This window comes from Megascapheus bottae, chromosome 17, assembly GCF_031878675.1.
Source record: "Megascapheus bottae isolate mThoBot1 chromosome 17, mThoBot2.hap1, whole genome shotgun sequence".
Classification (NCBI taxonomy): domain Eukaryota; kingdom Metazoa; phylum Chordata; class Mammalia; order Rodentia; family Geomyidae; genus Megascapheus; species Megascapheus bottae.
Window position 1 is genome coordinate 31,208,881 of NC_143525.1, and position 12,624 is coordinate 31,221,504.

Genomic DNA, 12,624 nt, shown 5'->3' on the forward strand with positions numbered 1-12,624 from the left:
GAGATGAGTCTTATGAACTTTTCTGCCCAGGCTGGCTTTGGACTACGAACCTCAGATCTCAGTCTCCTGATGTGTGAGCTGCCAGTGTCTGGCTAATTGTTACTGATGATGGGGATTTAAGCTGGGACCTCCGGCATGCCAAACATGCACTCTACTATGGACTCACCAAATAAAGCCCTTAGAAAAATTATGTAACTAAGATAATCTCTCAATTTGAATTTGTCAGCAGAAAAAATATTTTTTTGGTGTATTTCCTAAGTGCCAAAGAATTAAAGAGTGAGGCTGCGAGTTTGGCCTAGTGGTAGAGTGCTTGCCTAGCATGCCCAAAGACCCGGATTCGATTCCTTGGTACCACATACATAGAAAAAAGCTGGAAGTGGTGCTGAGGCTCAATGGTAGAGCTCTAGCCTTGAGAAAGTCCAAGGACAGTGATCAGGCCCTGAGCTTAAACCAAGGACTGGCAAAAAAAAAAAAAAAAAGAAAAAAGAAAGAGTGAGTAGGGGAGGATGAGAAAGAAGAGGGAGCTTGATGGGGATACATTATATGTGTGTATGGAAATATGACAGTAAAATCTCTTGCTACAACTAATATATATTCAAATAAAATCTGTGTAGAAGAGAGCTTGAGATTTTTTAGAAATTTCATTTCAACTAATTGGTTGAAGACTTAAATAAAAATCATGATTCATTAGGAAATTTTTTTTTACAAATGAGAATTGGTTACTTCTGCTTCTTTCACAGCAGTATTGGCTTTTTGTTGATCAGTGCTGGTTGCCAAGGGTGAATGTACATGTCTCTTTCCATTTAAGAACAAGCCAAATCTTTTTCTCCTTCTCTTCTTTTTAACTTTTGAATCTATTTGTTCCTCTCAATCCATCCTTCCTCACCCAAAAGGGAAACCCTGATAAATGATAAAGCATGGGCATTTTGCCAGTTATCTTGAGGGTTAATAAATTTACATTCTGGCTTATAACTTGATATTATATGGTTTGTTTAGAGTGTAACTCCAAAGACCTTGACTCAGTTGGCTAGATCATATTTTCTACCCCCTATAAAGCTGAAGATGAGAAAGCAACCCCCCCAAAAAAAATCCACATGCCTCTGTGGATGATTATTAATCAGAGGGGGCTTACTTCAGAAATCTAAAAAAGAAACAAAAATTTTAAATTACCTACATTATACTGAATTCATTATCTTTTCATGTTAACAATGGCTTCTGATCCATCTTACTCCTTTTAATCACTCTCTACTCCTCTTCTGCCTGTCCAAAACAATTTCAACAGGTTTCACTGGCCTATTTTTATAGGGATAACTTATCATGACAGTTTGAAAACATCTATTTTGTAGAGGAAAAAAAAAAAGGAAAACAGTGGTAATACCAACTAGAAAGGATTCTAAACTTTTTCTTAGTGTAAAATATACGTACCTTTAAAAAAATATTAGCAGCAAATATACTTAACTTCAGATAAGGAAAGTATATCTAATTGTAGATGTCCTTGAAATGCCAAATTTTATTTGAACTGCAAACATTTGCAGATCTTGCTTTGTGTGGAGAGTGAAAGCGAGGTTCAATCAGCACTTTAGATATTTAAATAACCATTCTAAAGATAACTACTTAGGTAAACACACTGAATAACCATTCCAAAGACCCTTTTTTTGGTAAACAGATTTTGACAAGCCCCTGGAAGAACCCAAACAGTCAGAAAGGGTTGTTTCTCGCAGATGCGGCTTTCGGCGAGGAGGTTTCTTCGTGACTCCCAACCGGACCCCGGGGATTTGAACCGGCAGGACTTCTCCGGGAGAGATCATTCTGTCTAACCTGAAATTCCACTTCGAGCTCGCTTCTCCGAACTCCATCCACCTCACGCGAAACCTCCACCAAAGCCCCATGCGGGCCTGGGCAGCGAGCCTGACGTTCACCCTCCCAAGTTTCTGAGCGGAAAATGAGTCCGCAGGAGCCCGAGCTTCCACCGGCAGCTCGGTCTCGCGTGGGGTGGGGGGGCCGTAGCTGCACGTCGAGCCCCTCACGTTGACGAGCCACGCTTCTCGGTGAGGATGTCGAAGCCGCCCCATCGACGTAGCTTTGCCCCGGGCAGAGCCCAGGGTCGTCCACCACGGCCGCTGCCCCGGGCTGCGCAGGGGGGGAGGAGGGGGCTCGGCCGCGCGGGTGGTGGCCCGGCGCACGTGGCGGCCCAGGGCACCGGAGACCCCCAGGCCACCCCCCCACCCGGGCCCCCTCCCCAGCAAACCCCCTTCCGGAGATCTCAGAGACTCGACGATCCGGGAAGGATCTCCCTCCGTCCCCAGACACCCCCGGACGCCCGCACTCCCTTCACGGGTCCAGCAACCCACCCATCCCTCCCCAGGGGCGGCGACCGACGACGCTCGGAAGGCGAGAAACGGCTTCGGAACGCCGCTCCTAAGGTCCCTCTCTCCCCACAATGCACCGGGGCCCGCAGCAAGGCCGCTCCGACCCCTAATTTTCCCGCGAATTCAGTTCAAAGAGGCGGCCGGGCCCGCGATCGGCAGCGCGCACGGGCCAACCAAGCCGCGCCTGGGTAAGAAGCGCCTCCGCGTGACTGACGGGGGAATCCGTGGGCCAACGGGCTGAGCTGCCGGGCGGCGCGCGCTCCCGCCAACCAATCAGAGCGCCGGGCGGGGAAGTGGGCGGAGCGAGGCCAGGGTAGGGTGAGCGGCCTCCGAAGCAGAGCGGGGCTCCGAGGAGACACTTTTTTTTTTCCTCCCTCCTTCCCTCCTCTCCTCCTCCCTTCCCTTCCCCTCTCCTCCCCTCTCTCCTCCTTCCCCCCTCGGTCCGCCGGAGGCTGCTGGGGCGAGCGGGCGGTGTTGCAGGCGCTTACTCTCCGGGGCCGCCCGGCGGGTAGCTGGCGGGGGGGAGGAGGCAGGAACCGCGATGGCGCCTCAGAAGCACGGCGGTGGGGGAGGGGGCGGCTCGGGGCCCAGCGCGGGGTCCGGGGGAGGCGGCTTCGGGGGTTCGGCGGCAGTGGCGGCCGCGGCGGCGTCGGGCGGCAAATCCGGCGGCGGGGGCGGTGTAGGCGGCGGCAGTTACTCGGCCTCCTCCTCCTCCTCCTCCTCCTCCTCCTCCTCCGCGGCGGCGGCGGCGGCAGCGGCGGCGGCGGCGGCGGCCGCGGCGGGGGCGGCGGTGTTGCCGGTGAAGAAGCCGAAAATGGAGCACGTCCAGGCTGACCACGAGCTCTTCCTCCAGGCCTTTGAGAGTGAGTGTGCGCGAGGCTGGGAGGGCCGCCGGGGACGGGACGGTCGGCCGGCTTCCCCTCACCCCCCCCCACTCCCCGGCTCTCGGGAGTTCACTTGCTTCTGGGGGCGGAGGGAGGACGCGACTCCCGGGACCCGCCGACTGGGGCCTCGGGGATCGGTCCGTGCCTGCGGGGGGGGGCACCCCCTCGGGGTCGCACCCCTCGAGAGTCGGTTCCGGGCCCCAGGCTCGCATCTAGCGTTTAGGAGCGAGGAGGTGACGTGGGGAACGAAGTGCAGGCGGATCCTCGAGGAGTTCTTGTTTTTCCTCCCTGCCTTCGGGGTTGGAGGAGTCCGGGGGCTTCTGGTGGCGGAATGTTGAGGGGTCTAAAGGCAAGAACGCGGAGGGAATGGGCATCAGATCGCGTAGCCCGGGTGCTGGCTAACTTAACTCGTGCTGCACATCAACATGGCCCCCCTGGCTGCCTTTAAACCTTTCCAGTCTGTCCGCCCATTTTAGGGCAACGTAGACTGAGGCCGAGGGCGGGCCCGCGACTCGACTCGTACGCGCGACCTGGCGAGTTCCGTCTTAATTTCCTGGACGGCCTCTTAACTGAGATTTTTGCTCCTGGAAGAATGACTTGTTTGTAAAAGGGAGCAAGGTGCCTGGAAACAAACAATAGAATTCATAAACAACTTCTTGACTGTAAATAATCGTAACTGTTCTTTACTGAAAGTTCCACCCTGTCTTTATTTATTTTTGCTTTTGTGTGTATACTATAGTTCAGGCTAGCTTATAGCTAAGTGTCACAGGGAAACTTGAAAAAAAACAAAACAAAACAAAACTCCCATCTACTGTCGAATGGGTTTATTTACAATAATACCGTGGCATATGTTAAGGGCATGGTATCATCTGTGTGTGCAGAAGACAGACTAAATTGTTTAAAGCCCCTCCTTTTTTTCTCACTAGTGCTTCGTGAAATTCGGATTAGAATTTAATGAAGGAATTTCAGTTTTTATTGAAATCAATATTGAACCTTGTTTCAGAGTGATTCACATTTTTCTTTTGCCCAGCACAGTTTGAAAAATCCGGGAAAGCTTTAATTGGAAGTGTAGAAAACTGGAATCATAAAAATAAGCACACTCTTTTGTACCTCTGCTAAAATAGCTCATCCTTTAGTTGAATTTGAAATTAAAACTATAAACTAGCTGAGGATTAAGTGGAAATTTAAAACTTTGCAAATGTTATGAGAAATCCACCTGGAAGGTTTTAACTAATTGCTTTCTGATGAGTCCATCTGGGAAGTCAGTTGTCACCAAGAGGTGGATCTTGTCAGGAAGCAACGTGATTATTCTTTGATATTGATTTTAGTTGCTGGCAAGTTGAACTGCTTTAATATAATTATTAAATATATAGTTAATGTACTTTTAGTTTATTTTGACATGGCTCTATGTAAAACATGATGGTGTGTGGATATATTGTCAACTTTAATTAAGTCCCTTACAAGTCCTTTAATTTTTAGCTGATTGTAGGCATTAAAAGGACTTGTTGGAATCTGTGGATTTACAAAGAATATATTGAAGGCAGTATTTACATGAAACTATACTAGAATTTAAAAGTACTGAATGGATTTTATAGTGTATTCACTTTAATCATGTCTATGTAACTATGTCTGGGAATAGTTTTATTCTCGTGTCCTTGTCTATGAGTGCCAACATGCCTGTTGTCCAGCTCCAGGGCCTGAAATCAAGGCCTTGAATGCTGTCCCCAAGTTGTTTTTGACAAAGCTTGTACCCCTAGAACCACAGGTCTATTTCTGGATTTTTTTTTTTTTTTTTTTTGCCAGTCCTGGGACTTGAATTCAGGGCCTGGGCATTATCCTTGGACAGTTTTTGCTCAAGGCTAGTGGTCTGCCACCAGAGCCACAGTGTCCTTCTGGCCTTGTCTGTGAATGTGGTACCCAGGAATCGAACCCAGGGCTTTGTGCATGCTAGGCCAGCACTCTACCATTATGCTATGCTCCCAGCCCGTCTGCTTTTTTAACTGCTATTCCCAGATTTCAGCCTCCTGAGTAATTAGGATTACAGGTGTGAGTCATCGGTGCCTGACAGATTTTTATTCCATTTTGCTTGGTGGCTCTCCAAGATTTTTTTTCTTACTTTATTTTATTTTATTTTTTGTCAGTCGTGAGGCTTGAACTCGGCCTGGGTGCTATCCCTGAAACTCTTCTGCTCGGGGTTACCTCGATACCCCTTGAGCCTAGAATTCTAGTGGTTAATTGGAGATAAGAGTCTCATGGACTTTAGGGCCCAGGCTGGCTTTGAACCTCCATCCTCAGATCTCAACCTCCTGAGTAGCTAGGATTATGGGCGTGAGACACCAGGCCAGGTTGCCTCTATATGCGAATTTTAAATGTTCAGTTAAAAAAAGAAATTTTATTTTCTTTGGCCTCAATAAAAGTTATTTTGTTGACAATAACTTCATTTCAGTTATTTTTCTATAACTGTTGCTCATTAGTCTTGCACAGTAACAATGGCTATCTTAGAAAAATCTGGCCAGACCATCGAGAGCTTTAATGCAGATGAACTTTAAACGTATGTCATAAATTGAATTTTTTTTTTCCCATTGTGGGGCTTGAACTCTGAGCCTAGAAGTTGTCAGCTCAAGGTTAGTGCTCTACCACTTGAGCCACAGCACTACTTCCATTATTCTGGTGGTAAATTGGAGATGAGTCTCATGAACTTTTGTGCCCAGGCTTTGAACTGTGAACCTCAGATCTCAGCCTCCTGAGTAGGTAGGATTATAGGTGTGTCTTGATCTTACTAAGCGAAATGATTTTCTTGATAAAAGTATTTAGTACTCTATTTCTATCATACGCAGTTTACAATGGTTATAGTTTGGGCTGGCATGGATGAGATTGATAGTTTCCTGACATTTGGATGATACATAAATTTTGTTTTCTCTTATCTAGAACCAACACAGATCTATAGATTTCTCCGAACTCGAAATCTCATAGCAGTAAGTACTCGGTGGAATTCATCAATATTATTTCATTCTTATAACTTAACATGTATTTACTTATATTCTTTTTCTGACTTTTTTTTTTTACAGCCAATCTTTTTGCACAGAACTCTTACTTACATGTCTCATCGAAACTCCAGAACAAACATCAAAAGGTAGGTATATTTTTATGAATCTTTAATTTTATTTTTTTGCAGGCAGGAGCCACCGTGCCCCGGTTTTTTAAATCAATCAATCTATCTATATCTGTCTATTTATTTTTTGCCAGTCTTGGAGCTTGAACTTGGGGCCTGATCATTGTCCTTGGGCTTTCTCAAGGCTAGTGCTCTATCACTTGAGCCACAGTACCACTTCCGGTTTTTTCTGTGTAGTACTGAGAAATGGAATCCAGGGCTTTGTGTATGCTAGGCAAGCATTCTACCACTAGGCTACTCTCCTGGCCCCTTAAAGAACTATTTTTAATTAAAGTAAATACAAACACAAGTGTAAGAGCGACTAGTTGAATGCAAGATAAAGCTCATATACATGCACATACACGTACACACATGCGCACACACATTTTGCATGGAGCTTGAATTTGGGGCCTGAGTACTGTCCTTGAGCTTAAACTCAAGGGTACTTCTCTGAGGCTTTGAGCCACAGCTTCCACTTCTTAGGTGGTTAATTTGAGATAGAGTATCAATCCTAAGGTCTCAGTTTCCTGAGTAGCTAGGATTACAGGTATGAGCCACCAGTGCCTGGCAAATTTGCTATAATTTTTAATATTTTGTGAATTCCAATTTTATTTTCTCTCTCCATATTGGAATAATTTAGTAATGAAGTGAAAAGTGATTTGATTCATGTTTTACTTTTTATTGCTATTTTCAGGCTTGGTAGAAGTCTGGGATTTAAATAAATAAATAATTATTAAAGAGCTCAGGATAACTGATACATAAGATCTAATCGTCACTTTAGAACTTATGCCTGTGGGCGAGAACTTTGGCCTAGTGGTAGAGTGCTTGCCTAGTATGCATGAGTATCACAAACATAGAAAAACATAGAAAAAAAAGCCCAAGGACACAAACAAAAACAACCCAACCCAAAACAAAACAAGAAAAACCATGTGTGAGTGGTGTAGTGACTCAAGGTATAGGGATGGTAACCTTGAGCTAAAGAGCTCAGGGACAGTGCCCAGGCCCAGAGTTCAAGTCCTACAAATGACAAGAGAAGATATCAAATACAACTTTCTGCATCTATACTAAAGAAGATATGTAGCAGACATAAAGCTTTTTTTGTTTTTTTCTGTCAGTTGTGGGACTTGAACTCTGGGCCTGGGTGTTGTCCCTGAGCTGTTCAACTTAAGGCTACCACCCTACCCTTGAGCCACAATACCACTTCTGGTTTTCTGGTGGTTAATTAGAGATAAGAGTCTCACAGACTTCAGTGTCTGTGCTGGCTTTGAACCGTAATCCTCAGATCTCAGCCTCCTGAGTAGCTAGGATTACAGGTGTGACCCGCCAAACCTTGCCACTGATTTAATTTTGAGGTAAGATCCACATTGCTGCTCATACTGGCCACTGTGTCCAGCTTCTATTGGATTTTTCTTTTTTCTTTTTTTTTTTTTTTGCCAGTCCTGGGCTTGAGCTCAGGGCCTGAGCACTGTCCTTGGACTTTCTCAAGGCTAGAGCTCTACCACTTGAGCCTCAGCACCACTTCTGGCTTTTTTTTTTCTATGTATGTGGTACTGAGGACTCGAACCCTGGTCTTCCTGCATGTGAGGCAAGCACTCTACCACTAGGCCAAACTCCCAGCCCTTTTCTTTTTTTTTTTTTTGGCCAGTCTGGGGCTTGAACTCAGGGCCTGAGCACCGTCCTTGGGCTTTCTCAAGGCTAGAGCTCTACCACTTGAGACGTAGCACCACTTCCAGCTTTTTCTATATATGTGGTACTGAGGAATTGAGCCCAGGCCTTCGTGGGTGCTAGGCAAGCACTCTACCTCTAGGCCATCCATGCTCCTGGCTCTCTTTTGGATTTTTCTGCTTAGCCTTGATCCTTCCAATTTCAGCCTCTAATATACCAAGATGCCCGGGACTTAGCACTATACCTAGCTATCACAAACTTCTGCCCAGAAGAACCTTGTGTTAACACAAAGTTACTACAAGTGTAAGCTATTGGTATCTCAGCTTCATTCTCCTTTTTGCTGACCATTTGAATAATCTGCCTTACTGTCTGAGATATTGTACTGTTATGGTGTTTTTTGTTTTTGTTGTAGGTATTTTTTGGTTGATGTTGTTACTATTATTTTTGATGTAGGTACTGGACCTTGAACTCTGTGGCCTTGCCATCTTGGTTAGCTTTTCTCAGGATAAAGCTCCTGTATTCTTATTTACTCAGGAGTCTCATGATTTGAAACCAGCCCAGGCAGGAAAATCCATGAGACTATTATTTTCAATAAACTAAAAAGAACTATTGCTGATGTGGTAAAGCACTTAACTTGAGCAAAAGAAGTTCAAGGACAGTGGCCAGGCCCTGATTTCAAGCCCCAGGACCAGCATACATACCCGCAGAAAAGCTGTCTAGTAAATATTTGCACTATGTAGTTCTTTGTAACTAGCCTGAAAAAGTTGTTCAGGGCTAGGAATGTGGCTTAGTAATAGTGTTTGCCTAACTTGCATGAAGCCCTGGGTTCAAGTCCTCAGTACCAGATAAACAGAAAAACGTGAAAGTGGTACTATGGCTCAAGTGGTAGAGTGCTCAGGCTTTGTTCAAGACCCAGGACTACCAAAAGAAAAAAGTTGTTCATTTTTCTTTTTTTCTACCTGTGGAGATTAACAGTGTATTGCTATAGTTCTCTTGTGCTCTCATTCTCACTCGCTCTCTGTCTGTCTCTGTGTGTCTGTCTGTCTCTCTCTGTGTGGGTAATGGGGCTTGAACTCTGGGCCTGGGCGCTGTCTCTGAGCTCTTCAGCTCAAGGCTATTGCTCTACCCCTGGAACCATAGCCTCACTTCTGGTTTTCTGGTGGTTAATTGGAGATAAGAGTCTCAGGTTCTTTAGTGCTCGGGCTGGTTTTGAATCGAGATCCTCAGATCTTAGCCTCCTGAATAGCCTCTGCACCTGGCTGTATAGGTCTCTCTTTGATATGATATTTCATTTAACTTTAGCTCTGCTAATAACTTCTAATGGTGTTTTATGAGCTTCAGATACATTGTAGAGAGCATCTATTTATGTATATTGCAAGTATATATTCATTGGGTTGCTTATACAGAATGTAAATAATTTGTGTTTGTTTGGCTCATTTAAATAAATGTTTAACTACCTGCCAAAGCTAAGGCACTCTGCCAGATATATGCTTAATGAGAGTTTTAACCTGGTGTCCATGGCTCATGTCTATAAAACTAGCCACTCCTGATTCAGAGATCTCAATGTGGAGATGCGAAGCCAACTTGTTTAAGAAAGTCTGTGTCTTTTAGCTCTAATTAGCCACCAAAAAGCTGGAAATGGAGCTGTGGCTCAAGTTGGAGAGTACCACTGGCCTGCAGTGTAAAAAGCTAAGGGATCCAGAACTTAAGTTCAAGCCCTAATACTAGCACAAATAAAAAGACAATTTCCTGGAAGTGGCGCTGTGGCTCAAGAGGTAGGCTTAAGACGAAAAGCTCAGGGACAATGCCCAGGCCCAGAGTTCAAATCCCATGACCACACACACACACACACACACACACTCTCTCTCCTTTACAGTCTGGTAGAAGAAATAAAATATTTACTAGCTTTCTTTTTTCTTTTCCTTTTTTTTTGGTTAGTACTTGAACTCAGGGCTGTCAATTACTTTGAGCAACAGCACCACTTCTGGTTTTCTGGTGATTAATTGGAGATAAGAGTCTCTTGGCCTTTTTTTTTTTTTGGCCAGTCCTGGGCTTGGGCTCAGGGCCTGAACACTGTCCTTGGACTTTCTCAAGGCTAGAGCTCTACCACTTTCGACTCAGCACCACTTCCGGCTTTTTTTTTTTTTTTTGCTATGTATATGGTACTGAGGAATCGAACCCGGGTCTGCGTGCATGCTAGGCAAGCACTCTACCACTAGGCCAAACTCCTGGCCTCTCTTGGACTTTTTTGCCTATGATCTCCAGTTCTCAACCTCTGGATTAGCTAGAATTACAGCCAGCCACCAGTACCTGGTCTTATCTAGTTTTCATATGTGAATCATAAATAGATATACATCTATATTCAGAGGTAGCAAGAAATCACTGATTTTAGATAATTACAAAAGATTTGATGGAAAAGTTAGCACTGAAAATTCAGCTTAAAGGCATAGCTGTGATATTGTAACATATTTTTCAATAATATTCATTGGTATGATAACTATAATTTACTTAACACTTTCCATCTTGCCTGTCAGTTACAATAAAATGTAGTTTGCGTTTTTTCCAAATTGAACTGTGATTATTTTATGTTTCTTCCAGGAAAGCATTTAAGGTTGATGATATGTTATCAAAAGTAGAGAAAATGAAAGGAGAGCAAGAATCTCATAGGTAAGAGAACTTACAATTTACATTAAATGATATGCTTGAGGAAAAAAGAAAAATGAATAGTGATAAGTTCCTTAGCAGTCACCCCAATATTGTCAGGAATTAGAAAAGTCTAGAGGTCATTTGGTTCAAATTCATAGGAGTGAATTTGAAGCTTTTCCTAAAACTTCTATAGATAACATTGTTAAGCTTCAGTTTAAACATGTTCAGTGTGAGGGAATCTCACTGCTTGGGTTTGTTATTATTTATGAGTTTCTAGTTCTTATAAAATTAAAATCTGTAATCTGTAATCTTATTTCTACAATCATTTATGGGGAAAGTAAAATTTAATATGTGATAGGTGCATTACCATTTTACCTCTTCTAAGTGATTATTCTCATTTGTGAATGCAAACAGCTTAGTTTTTTGTTTTTTGTTTTTTTTTGCCAGTCCAGGGACTTGATCTCAGGGCCTGAGCACTGTCCTTGGGCTTTTTTTTCCTCAAGGCTACAGTTCTGCCACTTGAGCCACAGCACCACTTCTGGCATTTTTTTATTTTTATTTTTTTTTTGGATATATGTGATACTGAGGAATCGAACTTGGTCTTTATGCATACTATGCATGCACTCTTACCACTAGGCCAAACTCCTGACTGAACAAGTACCTTTTTTGTTTGTTTTTGCCAATCCTGGGGCTTGAACTCAGCGCCTGAGCACTGTCCTTGGGCTTTCTCAAGGCCAGTGCTCTGCCACTTGAGACACAGTACCACTTCTGGCTTTTTCTGGTATGTGGTACCAAGCAATTAAACTCAGGACTTTGTGTATTCTAGGCAAGCACTCTACCACTAGGCTATGTTCCTGGCCCCCAAATAGCTTTAAAAAAATTTTTTTTTTCCTTCTCTTTGTTTGCCCCTTAAGCAAAATATTCATGGTTTTATAATTGATATTGCTCTCACATGTTTAAGGAATTTGACACACATTCGCCAGAGTATGCTTATTCTAAGTTTTCAAATGTATAACCAAAACTAGTCCCAAAATATTCTGACTAGTTTAATATCTTCCCATTACAAATAATAGCTTGAATGTAAACTAAAATAAATTGAATATTATTGTAAAGAGAAGGGTATAGTGTTTGCTTGTCAGTGTTTAGAGACAACCTAGAACTATAGATTTTCATATCACCCATCCCCCTAGCTTTAGGACCTTGTGAATTTTTGGCAAGTGCTCTATCCCACTGAGCTGCATTGTACTTCTATTTTCCCTTCTTCCCTTGCTAATATTGGGGCTTGAGCTCCCCTCTCCTGTAGTGGTTTTTTTTTTTTTTTTTCTTTTTGCCAGTCCTGGGCCTTGAACTTGGCCTGAGCACTGTGGGGTTTTCTCAAGGCTAGAGCTCTACCACTTGAGCCACAGTACCACTTCCAGCTTTTTTCTATGTATGTGGTACCAAAGAATTGAACCTGGGTCTTTGTGCATGTTATGCAAGCATCCTACCCTTAGGCCAAACTCCTGGCCCTTCTGTAGCATTTTTTTTGGGGGGGGGAGGTTATGGGGCTGGAACTTGGCCTGGGCATTGTCCCTGAGCTCTTCTGCTCAAGGTTACTGCCCTACCCTTCAGCCACAGCCCCACTCCCTGTTTCCTAGTGATTAATTGGTGATGAGTCTCACTGTCTTCAGTGCCTAGTCTGGCTTTGAACTGTCATCCTCAGATCTCAGCCTCCTGAGTAGCTAGGATTACAGGCGTGAGCCATCATGCTCGGCTTCCTGTAGCATTTTTGCACAAGGCTGGTGATGTGTATTTTGAGCCATAGCTCCACCTCTGGCTTTTTTTTTTTTTTTTTTGCCAGTCCTGGGCTTGAGCTCAGGGCCTGAGCACTGTCCTTGGACTTTCTCAAGGCCAGAGCTCTACCACTTGA

General features: G+C 44.2%; 1 protein-coding gene across 1 annotated transcript in view; it reads left to right on the forward strand.

Moving 5' to 3' along the window:
* The first annotated feature begins 2,686 nt into the window (after nt 1-2,686).
* Suz12 (SUZ12 polycomb repressive complex 2 subunit) overlaps nt 2,687-12,624 on the forward strand; it is a 42,505-nt gene continuing 32,567 nt past the window's right edge. The window contains exons 1-4 of the mRNA XM_090350644.1: nt 2,687-3,232; nt 6,182-6,228; nt 6,322-6,386; nt 10,668-10,736. Of these exons, the coding sequence (XP_090206770.1) occupies nt 2,911-3,232; nt 6,182-6,228; nt 6,322-6,386; nt 10,668-10,736 (503 nt within the window). The 5' untranslated portion in view covers nt 2,687-2,910. The remainder of the gene's footprint in view (nt 3,233-6,181; nt 6,229-6,321; nt 6,387-10,667; nt 10,737-12,624) is intronic.